General features: G+C 34.0%; 1 protein-coding gene across 1 annotated transcript; it reads left to right on the top strand.

Annotated features, from left to right (window-relative positions):
* The first annotated feature begins 2,908 nt into the window (after positions 1-2,908).
* Positions 2,909-15,051, top strand: LOC144564996 (calcium-transporting ATPase 5, plasma membrane-type-like). Its single transcript, XM_078314604.1, has 34 exons — positions 2,909-3,188; positions 5,581-5,697; positions 5,788-5,845; positions 5,956-6,053; positions 6,147-6,278; positions 6,364-6,453; positions 6,592-6,661; positions 6,778-6,848; positions 6,936-7,019; positions 7,098-7,175; positions 7,254-7,325; positions 7,488-7,571; positions 7,981-8,063; positions 8,147-8,255; positions 8,637-8,692; positions 8,832-8,874; positions 8,956-9,039; positions 9,116-9,256; positions 9,466-9,531; positions 9,681-9,779; positions 10,260-10,370; positions 10,484-10,651; positions 11,031-11,090; positions 11,173-11,334; positions 11,771-11,887; positions 11,959-12,057; positions 12,157-12,294; positions 12,396-12,496; positions 12,843-12,888; positions 12,980-13,114; positions 13,215-13,322; positions 13,405-13,496; positions 14,051-14,139; positions 14,693-15,051. Exons 1-34 carry the CDS (start codon positions 3,075-3,077, stop codon positions 14,740-14,742), a joined length of 3,225 nt encoding a protein of 1,074 aa, XP_078170730.1. The 5' UTR covers positions 2,909-3,074; the 3' UTR covers positions 14,743-15,051.
* The last annotated feature ends 1,613 nt before the right edge of the window (positions 15,052-16,664 follow it).

The following is a 16,664-nucleotide window of genomic DNA, read 5'->3' as shown; positions in this document are numbered from 1 at the left end:
CTATTTAGAACCTTGATTAGAGCGGAGCATTGGACCTCCTTTTTCTCCTGACAAATCAGTAATTTTTCAAAGTGGACTAATGAATCAAACCGCGTCTTTTTTTTTTTGAATTTTTGGAATCTGCCACTGTCTAGAGGATAACTTTTACATATTTTAAAATTTATTTACTATTTTGTTAGATAGATAAAAAATACTACTTTTATATGCTCCGCAGTCTTTAGATCAAGTGATTTTTTTACTTGTAAAAATTATGGAAAATATAAAATTTTGCATCCAACTATATTTTCAAACGAAGAGGGTATCAAGCTATTCATATTGATTATTTTGATTTTGAAAATAAAAAATATGAATTCACAGTACATATCAATGTAGATTATGCATAGTATCATAGCCTCGCTCATTTAAATAATATTTTTGTTGACATAAACGATTTTCTCACTTGATTAATACATATCTCTATGTTTATATTAAGCACGTAGATTTCCTGATCCGTCAACTATTTTGATTAAAAGATAAAACTTCGGATTGAATATCAGCCATCTAATTAAATATTCTGCAATTTATTCTCTACATATTTTTAATGTTTTTTTATATGTAGAAGTATAAATTGTAACAATTAAATATTTATTTTTTTATTTGACAGATGCAACGTGTATAATATATCTATTACTATGATATCTTCATTTGACACTAAACCGACATTATTTGAACTTTATTATACTAATTGATTTTTATTTATAGTTTAAATTTAGAACAATCTATTTTAATATTATTAATGAACAATATTGAAGAATTATTTTTTTCATTGGTGTATTTTTTTTATTTTTTATAAAAGTATGTTATTTTGTGTGTGATTATTTTTTTTTCTCTTATAATATATTTTCCGTTGTAATGGACCAACACGATATTAATATCTTGATATTCAAACACTTTATTTATTATCTCTTATTGTATAATTTAATTCGAATTTTGTAGGACAATTGATGTGGAGAGTGGACCCATCTTTAAAATTTAAAATTCGTATCGAATAATAAATATTAAACCGTTTGTGGACACAAAATATCAATAAATTCGTATCTATATATATTAGAATCGGATTCAAGTTTTCAACTACCGTGTACGTACGTAGGTCCTTCCAAAAATACTCCGATTATTTCTAAATTTTATTCGGAGAATAAGGACGATTAGGTGTCCAACATGCAATCCACCATCCTACCCACCATTTCTGATTTTGATTTCGACATTTCGAATCCCCCTTTTTAAAAATTCCACTCTCTTCACTCGGTTCTGTCTCCACCTTATCAGCTCAGCTACCGCCACGAAAGCAATCTAAGGACACGATAGCATTTATGAATTTTATTTTAATAATCACGCTTAATAGTTAATATTATCATTTTAAATTTTAAGTGACACTTATTATATGAACGGTTATAATTTTACTTGTAATATTTTATAGAATGAGTCCAGGTGTACTTTGGATACATATTAGAATTGGATCCTGAACACGTGTCCAGGTGTTACATCAATTTTTCAAGGACTTTTGTTTCCTTGTCTATTATTATTATTATTCCCTTTTTTAAGTAATATACAACTATACAAGCTTGGAAACTCGACTAATAACATTCCGTCTTAAATTGCCAATTTAATCATGAGAGTGAGACGGATCAAATCCTTAAATTAATCTCAATTCTGTCCTTAGCAATCTAAATCATCTTTGAATGGATGAAATTGATTTATTTGGGAGCGAACGTGACATCTAAACCTATTTAGGTCGGATTAAAAACAATCAATGATGCGTTTGATCCATTAGTGATGTTTAGTATTTTGGATCCATATCAGATTAACGGAATTGACGGGTTTGACGGAGTTTGACCCGTTAGTGATGTTTAGTATTTTGGAAAACATGAATATAGCGGTTTGACGGAGTTTCACAGGCCATTCAATTTTCTATTCCACATAAATAAATATACATACAAACGAAGTTTAAAAAAACGTGAGATCGTAATCCGTCTACACACACACATATTCGTAGTTGTAACAGTGACATACTATCATATTCATATACAAACCGAAACCGTTCAATTGGAATTCGCTAAATCACGCTGCAATTGTTTTGAAAAAAGATGACGAGGTTTAGAGCATCTGCAACGCTGCAATAAAAAATAACTAATACTATGGCTGAATAGGCTCGAAAAACAATTAATTGAAATTTAATTTATGCTCACCTGCATTCCAACAATTATAGTTTTAATTTCTTTTATCGTTTCCGACACTCATGATAAGCAGAAAGCGAATAGGAGTGAAGTATTTTGCCATGCTGTCGTCAAGCAAACATCGTTTTATAAGAAATGAACGCATAACGCTGAAATCAAATAGCAATTGCAACGTCGATTTAGAAATCAGATAATAGTAACCGATGTAGATGCTCTTAAGATTACTCGTCCAGATTTGACGTGTAGTTTGCAAACTAGCGTAGAAATTCTCGGTGCGTGAGAAGTGAGAACACTTCTTGGTCAGCACATAAAGTGAACGTCGACAGGATTTCCCATCCTCTGAGATATCTCAAACTTCAAGTGTTTTTCTGAAAAATCTCAACCGGTGAAATACATTCTACACGAATCTAAAAGTAAAAATAATACTGGTCCCCTGCGCTCCCCCAATCATCACCGTACACGTCTGTCACGCAAAAGTAAGATATCTCAGTATGCACTCCGTCGACAAGCCGTACAAAGTACTATATTACTCGTCCAGGATTTGGAAATAGCGAAAAGACGCGGGAAAGTTTTTTAGACAAGATCAAAAATATTCCCAGATTAAAGAAATAGATACGGAAAGTTAGAGAACAAATTCTCCATTGGTGTACGTGTATCGGTGGATTGCAATCCTTTTCGGTTTCGCAATCTCAAGTAATTGCCTTATTTGTCCAAAAGTTAATACTGAGACTACTCATTAAAACACTCACAAGTCACACCTCTCTTGCTTGCTTTATCCCATTTCGTGTCGTTTTTCTTTCAACTTTTGAACGGAGCAGATTCCATCTACGCGAGGTGTCATCTCTCCTGTGAGAAGAGAAAATGGATAGCCGCCGGTCCAACGGCGAGGGTACCGTCGATCGTCGGAGATGCTCTGGAAGTATCTTCGATATTCCTCCCAAGGGGGCTACCATAGACCACTTGAAACGGTGGCGAGTAAGTTCTGTTTCTATTTTTGTTCATTTTTTTTTTTGAAAGAGAAACATGGGAGTCTAGCCCCCAGATTCCATTAAATAGACACCAGAGGCGTCAAAAGATACATTTTTGTTCATTTTTTGGTATTAACTTTTTTTTTTTTCCTTCTAAATTATCCGCCGCTTGATAAATTTTGTGTGTCATGGTATTCACAATAGCTCACTGTTGTTGAAAGCTCTTCTTTTGCATTAATTTATTTATAATTTTTGTTTTATGTAGCTACGGGTACCTGTCACCTTAGTCTCTTGCTTCTTCCTAATTTCTCTGTAATGAATACAGCAAAACTCTGGATTTCTCTGTTTTCTGGATCTATAACATTTAATTAATTTTTTTTATATAGAAGAAACCCCTCACTTAAACTAATTACTCTATGATAAGTTATTTATCATTTCAATGTGAAATTGACTAATTTTTGTTGACATTATAATATCCTTTTTTGAATTGTATCCAGCTCCCAACAATTTAATTTTACTAAGAATGAAGAAAATTAAATATATTTTTAGTTGCCAAAATCCTACCTAACATTCTACGGCAGTTGAAACAGATTCACTTACTGCTTCACTACGAGTTCGAGGAGCAATATTTTCTCAAATCAATTTCCCCTTTGTTTTTATTACAACAGTTTGGATAGAATAGTGCATCAACCACTAGTACCAATAAAGAGGCCCGTCATACATTTTTATGGAAGCCAATCTGCTCCTTTTCTTGAGAAAAGGAGGACCCTCCTATTCTTCAATCCGAACCGTTCAACATCGATCAAACGGCTTCAATTTCTTTTTAACATGGCGCGAATCTCAAAGCACAAATAAATCAAATGTAATTGAAGCCGTTTGATCGATTTTAAACGGTTCGGATGGAGAATAGGAGGGTCCTCCTTTTCTCAAGAAAAGGAGCAGATTTCATTCCCATTTTTATCCAGTGTAAAAAGGATATTTACTTTAGTACCTTAAGCACAAGCAATACTTTACTTTTTGGATGCTTGTTTTTCCTGTCTAATTAAGTGGACAGAATTGCATAAATGCAACATTCTTAAGGTTGTAATCGTGTACTGTTTAGTGAAGCGTGTACTTCATCTTGATTCTACACTTTCTTGGGGTATGTCATTTTAGAGCAATAATGGCAGGACTAGGACTTAGTGAAATTTTATAAAATGCCCTTCTTTGCAAAATGATCAAACTAAATACCCTCTCTCTAAAATTATTGACAAAATGACCTTGTGGGCCCCAATTCTCCCCTCATTTTCCCTCCCTTCTACTTCTTCTAAGTTATTCCCTTTCTTTTCGTCTTTCTCCCTCCCACAATAAAAAAAAAGTTTTAATAACACTTAACAGAAAAAGAAACATGAATTAATAAGACTTGAAATTAAAATTGAATTAGGTCATTTTCGTACGGGCATCATCAAATATAATATGAATTAATTAGCCTTGTTGAGAGATAGAAGATTCAAAATAACAAGAAAAAATTAATTGTTTGAATTATATACATTACGAGTTTACGACCTTGATGAGGATCCATTGGCAACTAAATAGACCGTGCTGCATGTCATACACTGTCAATAAGTTTGAATCACACACATTATGCATGGTCTTTTACATACAAACCTTGTATAAATAAAACTCATCTCCGTTCCATTACAAAGTTAGATATGTCTAATACTCATAGATCTAAAAATGAGAGCGCCAATAGGTATTGAGAGAACGATGTTCACGGACGTTTAGTGATAGCAACAAGGAGGTATAAGAAATCAAGAATGAGGTCTTGTGGCAGCTCCATTACCGCAAGGGTGACGCAAACAAAAAAAAAAAATCAGGGACTAAAGTGAATAATTGTATCAAGCGAATTACTGACAAGGATGGGTACTTGGCGCAACAGCACCAGTAGCATACCAGCAAGAGGATTCCGATCAGTACTCCACTGGACGCAATCTCCTTTTCTTTTTTTGCAAAGTTTTGATTGTTTTATTTCTTATTTCATCTTTTAATTTTGGCTCAAATGTATTGAGCTTTATTTTATACTTTTTATGGCGGTTACCGGTTCCAATTGCAAATGTATTGAGCATTATTGGACTCTGCCATGTAATTGGTTTTACCTAGTTTGTAACATCTCAATAGCAACTGTCCTTAGCAATTGGCTCTTGAGTGAATATAATCCAGTGGCCAGTGGATTTGATACCATGTTGTGAAGTACTAAAAATTTAAAAAGTACAAGCTAAAAATTTATACCTATGTTTGGCAAAATAAGTCATTTTTGTTAGATTTCACGCTGATGTTGGTTTGTGATTATGTAAAATGTTGCAAAATTGAGCAGTTGCTTAATACTTGTTTTATATACCATAATTTTTTTTTATTTGTAGAGAATGGCAATAGTTCTGAATGCATCACGTCGGTTTAGATACACTCTAGACTTGAAAAGGGAAATACAAAAAGAAGAGCTCAGAACGAAGATTCGTGCCAATATTCATGTCATAAGGGTATATTTTTCTCATAAACCTTGTAATATTAATCACCTTGTTAAAAATTTCTGAATCCTACTTATAATATTGGCCTTTTCATTTGATCAGGCTGCTTTTCGATTTCAAGAGGCTGGAAAAAAACATGTTAGACCAAAGTCTTTGCCAGGTACTAACTCCATCTAATTTCATATTTAATCTTTTTTTGACATGAAATTTTGTTTTTGTTGTCAATGGCAATTACCTTAAAAGCATTTGTCTTATATCATTTTTGTTTAGAGGGATATGGGGGTGAAAATGGCTTTGAAATTGGAGAAGAGCAACTCACCTTAATGACCAGAGAGCATAACTATTCTGCTATGGAGGAATATGGTGGGGTAAGTGCTTATTCTCCCTTTATAGCTTCTTATTCCATCAATACCTCAAATTTCTTTAGCTCTTATTAATTTACTTTGTTTTTTTATATATAGATTAAAGGGCTAGAAACTATGCTGAAAACCGACATTGAGAAGGGAATTAGTGGAGATGAGTCAGATGTGTCAAACAGGAAAGCTGCATTTGGTTCAAATACTTACCCACGTAAGAAGGGAAAAAACATTTTGGTAAGTTCTTCTTTGTTAATACAAATGAGTATACTTCTTAATCATTTCCCGTTGTTTTAGGCATTTTCTGATCTTACTTCTTTAGGTTTTCCTGTGGGAAGCATGCCAAGACCTGACTCTTGTTATCTTAATGGTGGCTGCTGTGATTTCTCTTGTATTAGGCATCAAGACTGAGGTATCTTATTTTTTGTAATTGGATGTAGGCACTTCTGATCTGTTTTGATGTTATTTCTCCTGAGCATATTCCTGGTCTCGTTTTATTTTGAAGTACGTTTTCCAAACCTTGTACCGTTTCTTGTGTTGTTGAATGTAGGGTATCAAAGAGGGCTGGTATGATGGTGCAAGCATAGCCTTTGCTGTTATTTTGGTCATAGTTGTTACTGGTACATGCACTTGATTACTGATTTTCAATAAATTTTATGACCATTCTTTTCTTTTTGCAAATTCTATTGCATCAGCAAATTTCACTTGTTGTTTACTTATTTTAATTTTCAATTAGCTACCAGCGATTATAAACAGTCTCTTCAATTCCAAAATCTAAATGAGGAAAAGCAAAATATACATTTAGAGGTATTGGTTTATTTTTATATTTACATTTTCATTTGATGAAATTTTAGGATTTGCATGCTTTAGTAGCTTTATGTCTTTGAATGTTAGGTAATCCGAGGTGGTAGAAGGATGGCAGTCTCAATATATGACCTCGTAGTAGGTGATGTTGTGCCATTAAAAATTGGTGATCAGGTATAAAATCTATTGAGAGTATTGTCAATTGTCAATATATATTTCATATATGTTTTAACAGAGTTTAAACTGTACCAGGTTCCGGCTGACGGTGTATTGATAAGTGGTCATTCTCTCTCTATTGATGAGTCTAGCATGACAGGAGAGAGTAAACTAGTGAGTATTATGCATCTACTCTATGTCTAAACTAGTTCTGCTTGAGACTAAACCTTCTCTTTAATTTCCTTTTTGTAGGTTCGGAAGGACCAGAAGTCGCCATTCTTGATGTCTGGATGCAAAGTGGCTGATGGTTTTGGCACCATGCTGGTAAATAAATGAATTGTACCAAGCACACTTGCTTTCATTGGAGTTGAAAATTTATTTGTTTTCAATATACTAGGGAGAAAGGGGAGTGCGGGTTTGGGTGGGGGGTAGACTTCCAATTGCAGTTTAGTTTCTATGATTTCATATTTTAAACACTATTTTCAGGTTACAGCTGTTGGTGTTAACACTGAATGGGGTCTGTTGATGGCGAGCATATCAGAAGACAACGGTGAAGAGACTCCTCTTCAGGTTTTAATTTTTCCCATTTATTTTTCACTTCAGCAAGTATAAACATATGTTTCTCACATATGCACATAACCCAAATTTTTTCTGGGTTATTTGCAGAAAAAAGACTTAAACAAAAAAAATTTACTTGACTATTTTTAAAACCTGTCAATTGGAAGTTTGGAACTTACAAGGCAATAATCTTCTTAGCTCAATTATATTTCTCGGGAGGAAAAAAGCAGCTCAGTGTTTGAAGTTTCAGCATTGTCAAAATTTTGAGTAGTAACCCCATCACATTAGTCTATGTGTTGGTTATCATGTGTAAATAATCAGTTAAAATGCTGATGGATATTTCATTTGGGGCTATAATTTGAAGAAATTCTATGGTTTGTATGTATGTAATTATGTTCTGGTGTTATTATTTGAACCATAGGTGCGGTTAAATGGAGTCGCCACTTTCATTGGTGCGGTTGGCCTCTCTGTTGCGGCTGCTGTTTTAGTTGTTCTTATAGTAAGGTATCACACATTACGATCTTGCAGATGAATGTAGATACTTTCTTGTATTCTGCTTGCTGCTAAATATTTCTTTTGCTCTGTAGATACTTTTTGGGGCGCACAGAGAATGCTGATGGAACCGTCCAATATATAAAAGGACAGACAAATACAAAGCAGACTATAAATGGGGTGGTTAAAATTCTAACAGTTGCGGTAAGCATTTTAATTTTACAATTTCGAATCAAATGCAGTTATTTCAACATATATCGACAACACTATTGAGAAATTGCAAGAAGCCTGCTTGCGGAGAGTTTTGAAAAACAAAGTCAGCTACCACCGAGAGTACCTTTGATCTTTCTAACCTATTTAAATGCATAATTAATAATTTGATGAACAGGTAGGTAGGGAAAAAAGTAGTAGCACAGGAGTAATTATGGCCTTATTCAGGAGAATCAGGATTTGTCGATGCAATGTTTCATATAATGAATTGAATTATAATAAAATTGTTAAAAAATATAGGTTTATATTGTTTCAATTATTGTTTGTTATCATTGCTTCTTCCCGTATGCACTTTTAACTGTTTTTTATCAACAGGTAACAATTGTTGTAGTTGCTGTGCCAGAAGGGCTACCACTTGCTGTCACCTTGACGTATATAAGCTACCCTTTTTATTAAATATTTCTGATTCATAGACACTAAATGTTCATTTTTTATTATTATCACTGCTTATGGTTATTGCTGCTTCTGTTTTTCTAATATTTATACTACTATCTTCTTCTATTGATGTAGCCTAGCTTACTCCATGAGAAAAATGATGGTTGACAAGGCTCTGGTATGTCTTCGTTTTAAGTATGAACTTACCATATCCAAAACCCAAAACACAGATAATAATTCTACATGACTTACATTGCAGGTGCGGAGGCTTTCAGCTTGTGAAACTATGGGCTCCGCCACAACCATTTGTAGTGACAAAACGGGCACATTAACATTAAACGAGGTAAATTGAGGTTTTCTCATTTGATTGTGAGTATATAAGACTTGATTTAATTTTATTCTCTTGGTTAAAATTTTAGATGACAGTTGTGGAAGCCTATGTTGGAGGAGAGAAAATAGATTTCTCGAAGAAGAAGTCAAGTCACGTTTCTGACATATTAGTTTCTCTCCTTGTTGAAGGGATAGCTCAGAATACATCTGGAAGTGTGTTTATACCAGAGGTAAAGTTTTAAATTAAAATAAAATAAGATAAAAGGGATTTTTTTGTGAGCTGGTTTCCCTTCGAAAAAGGATAATAAACTAAAATGTTGATTCTGTAAGGAACATCTTATACACCCTAAAAACATGGAAGATTTCATGTGTGCAATGTTCCAGATTTCATGGAAGTTGGTAATAGAATGTACTTAAAAGTTGCTGGCTTGTTTGACAGGATGGTAAAGAAACCGAGATAACTGGGTCACCTACAGAGAAGGCAATTCTTTCTTGGGGACTACAGGTAAATATGTTGAAACCAGCAAATAATGATGTTAAATTTAACATTATATAAAGTGAAAGTAAAATAAACCTAAAACTCTCGTCATCCTTTCCTATAGTCAAGAGAGATGCTCATCTTTGTATGGTTTTGTTTTCCAATGTCCAACATAGCTTGGGATGATATTCAATGAAGCTAGGGGAAAATCATCAATCCTACAGGTCTTCCCTTTCAACTCCGAAAAAAAGCGTGGCGGGGTTGCTGTTCAAGTGGTAATAGGCTCTTCTTACATTAGTACTTTCAATTTTTTTTCCAAACCATGTAATTATGATACTTTTTTATTCAATGTTGCTGTACAAGATACTTTATTTGTCTAGTCAGTGCAGGAAAAAAAATAAACTAGTGAGTATTCGGTTGGATACAACGTCTGTCCAGAAATGTGATATAAATATTGTGATTTTCTCTTTATGGAATAATGAACTCATTTCTGAACAGGGTATTTCATCTCTGTTTGAATGATTTGTTTTCCTCCTTTGTTGTTAGTTGTACACAGTATTTGTCATCCGGTATATAGTTATTCAAGCATTCTACTTCAGACCTAGAAAATTAATAAGAGATAACGTATATATTGCCAGCATACAGTAGGTCTTCTGGGAAATTTTGCTTTATTTACATCATATGAGATGTTATCTCTATATATCTGTACCATGACAACTTCTACATGGATATGAGTTTATCTTTTGTCAATGCAGGAAGGTTCAGAGGTGCATTTGCACTGGAAAGGAGCAGCTGAAATTGTTCTTTCCTGTTGTACAAGTTGGCTTGATTCCAGTGGTTCAGCACAGCCTATGACACCTGAAAAGGTCAAGCAAACCTCACTTTTACTGCTCTACTTTGTCTGATACCTTGGGTTTCAGTAAAAGTTCATTGTTCCTTGTACTATGTAACTTAATTATTATGGATGGCAAAAATTTAGATGGAAGAGGTCAAGAAGATGATTGAAGGAATGGCGGAAGCTAGCCTCCGGTGTATTGCTTTTGCATATAGGCCCTTCGAGATTGAAAATGTGCCAAAAGAGGACCAGAGATCTGATTGGGCCATACCTGAAAACGAGCTGGTGTTACTTGGTATAGTTGGTATTAAGGTAAGAATGGTTAACTTCTTATGTCGTGAATAAAGTGCTTAGAGTGGGTAAACTTTTTGGAAACTTCAAAATTGCTCTACTTTGTCACAATACTTCAAGAATCATTGTGTATTATGCAACTATAAAAATTTAAACTCTGTACTACTTTGTCCTTGTCTTTGTAATTTTTATCAAAGTTGCTGAAGTCTCACTAATTACATTCTATTCAACTTAAATAAACAAGAATCAAGGAGTGATTTGGGTAAATTTTTGAAAATGGAAGTGAGCATTTTCTAGTGATATTTCAGAATGCAAAGCGGCTATCATTTTACAGGAAGACAATAATGGTTATTAGAAAGTATTCTTTCCTTAATTTATTGTCAACTCATAATTTCTCTAGGATCCATGCCGGCCTGGAGTAAAAGATGCTGTTGAGCTGTGTTTTCGTGCTGGTGTGAAGGTAAGTCAACAAATCTAGAATAACTAAACTATGTGTCAAGTAGTTTGCAACTAATTTAGCAACTTTCATATAAAAAAAACAGGTGCGCATGGTCACTGGAGACAATATTAAAACAGCCAAAGCTATCGCTTTGGAATGTGGAATTCTCACAGATCCGGAGGCGACCGAGCCGACCCTTATCGAAGGCACGGTTTTTCGTGTTCTCTCTGATGCAGAGAGAGAGGAGGTTGCCGAGAAAATATCTGTATGTTCAATTTATTTCCTGGAGACTATTGGAAAAAAACAATATAAATAAAAAAAATATAAAATAATAACAGAAGAAAATGCAAAATATAATGGATGGAGGTCATATATACCCCTGTTAACGTCAAAGGTATCATGTATAGTCTTGTGAAACAGCAGATATTATGGTTATTCTTACTGTACATAGAAAATATTGGAAATTTTGTGAAGTCGTCTATACCAACTCTTCTTCCTCACTGTTTTTCTTAAAAGATCAGAATGGAATAGAGGTTACATGGGTTTCTTTCTTAGGCAAGTAGTAGAGGACAGTATTTTCTACATTTTAGAAGACAAATAGGCTGACACAAATTCAACTTGGATGTTTTCCCAGGCAAGCTGGCTTACAAAATGAAGAACATTTTTTTTTTTTTGTATTTCTGATTATCAACGTTCTTTAGGTAATGGGTCGGTCATCACCAAATGATAAGTTGCTGTTGGTAAAAGCTCTGAGAAACCGAGGCCATGTTGTTGCTGTAACTGGAGATGGAACCAATGATGCCCCTGCTTTACATGAGGTTAAAGAATGTAATTTTGGAATTTATGAATTCTTCATCATGTTCTGAATTTTCTAACAATTTTTTTTTAGGCTGATATTGGGCTCTCAATGGGCATTCAAGGAACAGAGGTAGCAAAAGAGAGCTCTGACATCATAATCCTTGATGATAACTTCTCATCAGTTGTTAAAGTAAGTTCTTGTACAGTGATCTCTAGTGATTATTACAGCTATTTGATATCTTAATATTTTTTAATTGATGTTAGTTTATTGTCCTATGTAAATATATAGGTTGTGAGATGGGGCCGATCTGTTTATGCAAATATCCAGAAGTTTATTCAGTTTCAACTTACTGTAAATGTGGCAGCTCTTGTGATAAATGTTGTGGCAGCTGTTTCAACTGGCAATGTCCCATTAAATGCTGTTCAGGTTGATTGAGCACTAGTTTCCAAATCCCAACCTTTCTTGTAACTAGGATTAATACTTTTCTATATTTGCTTTTCATTCATGACTTAGTTATGTTTAAACAGCTGCTTTGGGTTAATCTGATAATGGATACACTAGGAGCTCTTGCTTTGGCAACGGAGCCTCCTACTGACAGCCTTATGAACCGGCCTCCTGTTGGTCGCAGGTTTGTTTATCTATTTGTTACTTGTATAGTTATTTTTTATTCTTTATATTTGGGTTGGAAGAATTTCATGCATGGTTTACATAACAATACAATGATCATGACATCGCGAGATGAATTTTTTCTCTATAAAGGGCGTGCACGTGGCATATACCCCTCTCTGAATTATTTAAAAGATGTTACTTTATGTAGATAGTAGCAGCAAACTAAAGACAGGTCCAGAGGTTGATATTTGTCTTCTTACTATGTTCAGGCATGATATGATATTTGCCATGTATAAGGCATGGGATTTCAATTTAAAAGCTTCTATTTGTTTTTTATAATTTCTTTTCGTTGTGTTTTATAATAGGGAGCCTCTGGTAACAAATATCATGTGGAGGAACTTGTTTGTGCAGGTACATTATACATACTCCTGAACCAATTATTTTATGTCAATAATGTATGAAATGTGTTCTTTTTATTTGAGTAATCTTTGGTTAATTTCAGGCATTTTATCAAATTGTTGTGCTTCTCACACTCAATTTTAGAGGCCGAAGCATTCTCGGCTTGGAGAAAGACAATGCAGCACACGCTGAGAAAGTGAAGAACACATTCATTTTCAATACCTTTGTGTTTTGTCAGGTATGTTCCATTACTCTTTCACCGTTCTATTTTAGATTTGCAAATGTCCTTTACAAGGACCAATTAAAAGATAAATTCATAAGATTTTTCTCATTATTAGGTGTTCAATGAGTTTAACTCTAGGAAGCCAGAGGAACTGAATATTTTTGAGGGGATTATGAAAAACCGTCTCTTCATTGGGATCATTGGGATAACTGTCATTCTTCAGGTGCCATAATGAAATGTACATGTTATACATGGGTACCTATTCTCCCTTGATTTTCATGTATTAACTATTGTTCTTCTTGAAGGCTTTAATTATTGAGTTTCTTGGAAAATTCGCATCAACGGTGAAACTGAGCTGGAAGCTTTGGTTGGTTTCTATTGCTATTGCCTTCTTCAGGTCTCCATCTCTCTCTGTATATGTGTATCAACTTCCCTTCTTTCTATTGCTATTGGCTTCTACATGGTCATATCTTTACTGTAATAGCAATTACTGGTATAGTACCATTGCACATATACATGTAGATTTCACTGACTGCAGACCTTTCAGTAGATTTATCCTCATATTAAAGGATTTGCAATTATTGTCTGCGGTATGATACCAGTCAGGCATGGTTCTCAAATTTTGAGTCCAGATCCACTGAAGTAACTCAAATTTTGAGTTTAAATCCGGACCGTCCGGTCAGAATCTGGGCCAATCCGGCCCAATGTGGAATGCACAGGGACCCTTTAATATCCGTGCTAAAGCAGATCAGAAAGGTCTGGAACTACTTAAAATTTGAATTAACTCTAGTGATATGAATTCCTTGGTACCTGACCACAGACTTCCACTCTTCATTACTAAGTTATGTACCTATTAATTTGTTGTTCTCCTCTTGATGCTGCTATAATCAAACAAATTGTGGCTGGTTTTTCTTAACACTGATGTTATTTTTTTTACTTTCTTTTGGATAGTTGGGTTTTAGCTGCTGTGGGAAAGCTGATTCCAGTCCCAAAGAAACCACTTCAAGATATACTCTGTTCTTGCTTTTATAAGAAAAAAGGTCAGTAAGATTTCTTCCCTTGTATTTCATACTTGAGAGTTCTTTTGGAAATTGATTTTACTTGTCTGGGCAAATTTCCCGGTACTCACCATCCTTGTTTGCCATGCGTGAACTCTGTTCAGTTTTGGTGAGTGTGAACCCTATAAAAGTTTACCTTTCGTGCATGGTTCGCACTATGGAAAGGTGGATGACATGAAGCCTGCGTTGGTGGGCTAGCTGAGGGTGACATTTGGGTGAATGTTAGCAGGCCTCAATTATTTTTAGTAGCCAGTTTCAATTTCATGTACTCCGGAGAAACTTGAATAATTTGATGAATGCTTACCTTGTCCTGCATTGAAAGATATGCCCAAACTGCCCTTCCTTTGGTTGTCATTTAATTGAAAGGCGGTGTTTGGAAATTGCTTGAATAAACAGAGAAGGGACATTGACTGACGATGACTCATTTTATCTTTGGGGTGTTTTGAACGAGTGTACCCATAAAACTTTTTTCGTTTAATTTTGAGTTTATATTTGTTATTATTTATAACATTGTGTATTACTTCTCTACCTGCAGATCATGTTGAAATGGAGGCAAAGGGGTCTAGTCATAACGGAACAGTTTGAACAGCAACAGAAGTCCTGTCTTGTAAAATTTTGGAGAGAGGGCTCTAGAATTTATGGTACATATGATACTTGTTATATGCAGTCTTAGCTAGTCATTTTGAGGAGCAGCATCATGCCTAGTTGTATCATTTCTAACTAATCGTTTTGTTTGTGCGTGTTTCAATATTCTTTAATTCTGGTCTGTTTCAAAGTTTAAAGATGTTGTGTTTATCCTTCTGATTTTTTGTTCTCTGAATCTGGCGAGATTGTAGTACTGTGAGTTATACTTTCATGTATCTGTCAATTCAAATTGAAGTTGCTTCCTACTAACCATTTTGACAAGGAAAAGGTACATGATCTATCATTCATCCCGTTTAAACAAAAAGTCTTTATTCTATCATTTTCTTTTCATAACGGCGACAGGTCGAGCAAAAAGTCTTTAATCTATCATTTTCTAATGAATTCATAATTTATTGCTGTGAATTTGGTATTACGCTTGAAATTGAAAGCGCAACAATCTTGAGCCCGAGATGTCGGCTATGTGGCTGTGCCCTGTCCACTAGAGATGCTTTTGATTGGAAAGATTAGACGTGGATATAATTAATTTATGATTGTGAAAGTAAATTAATGTAAAATTAAAGCACCTGACATCATTGTATGCTGGTTACTACTTTATCGTGCTATGATCTTCTGGAATACACGAATACTATTATGAATTGTAATAAATAAAGATTTAGTTGTTTTAAAATTGATAAATGCAATTTAGAAAGTTATCAAGCCACGCAAAGAATTATAATAGGTTTGTCAAACCCTTTCTAGCACCATCATTAGCATTGCAGTGAGAGTTGGTAATAATGTGAGGTTCTAAATTATGAGTACAACATTTCTGAGAAAAAAAAACATTTTTTTAACGAAAATTGGGATTAATTTGAAGTATGGCTACTATAACATCAGTGTCATTTCAGTTTATATAACACTAATTCCAAAACCTATCGAATTGACTTCAAACGATGAATCCAAACCATTCAAATTGATCTACTTCATTAGTTGTGCATTTACATGTAAAATTTATAACCTTTTGAATTTATTTGGTATCAAGTCAAGCGGTCAAATGTGTGAGTTTTTAAGTTAATTTTAATACATTCATTTTTCAATTTTAAAACCGCTTGATTTGATACTAAAATAACTCGAAAATATAAAAAAGTTTGCATGTAAATGCATCACTCATAAAGTAAATTAGTTTGAACGATTTGAATTAGTAATTTGAAGTCTATTCAATCAATTTTGAAATTAATGTCATGTGACACCGATGTTATACTAGCCGGACTCATTAATTGATTCATTGGTTCAACATTCTATAAAAATTGAGCATTACCAAACCTCTTGTGATTTTGATGTTCCGAAAGGATGTGAAAATTAGCCTGACCGTTACAGATTTGAAAGGTACAGCATTAATGCACTGACCGTTACAGATTTGAAATTAGCCTGAAAAGACGGGGTATGAAGATCAATTTTGATAGAGCTCTAAAGTGTTTGAATAAATTAGTTAATAAGATTAAATTGCTTACTTCATGTTATTTTTCATATTTCATATCTTGTTTGATAGTTTAAGTCATAGTTTTAATTAATTTACTTGGAAGAGTAATGTGTTGAAAAATGTGTCTTTACTTACTATAGTTGGCCATACAAGTGGATTAAGTTAATCCACCTACAGAGGTGAAGTATGTTACTTTGGATTAACTCCCATCTTACTCCTATTTTACTCTCCATTTGACTACTTAAGTGTGGAGTTAGAAGTTTACTTCGCCTCTTACTCCTAAAATTCAGAGTAAAACTTATTTCAGTAATTTTAAATTGAGGAGGATTCAAATGCACCCAAATGCATCATGTCTTTCAAATTCTTTTTCTCCGTTTTCAAAGTCTGAATAGTCAATCCGAACCAT

The sequence above is a fragment of the Carex rostrata genome, chromosome 14 (assembly GCF_964058835.1).
Source record: "Carex rostrata chromosome 14, lpCarRost1.2, whole genome shotgun sequence".
NCBI lineage: Eukaryota > Viridiplantae > Streptophyta > Magnoliopsida > Poales > Cyperaceae > Carex > Carex rostrata.
Note: the sequence above shows the minus strand (reverse complement) of the source record. Positions and strands in the feature narration are given on the sequence as shown.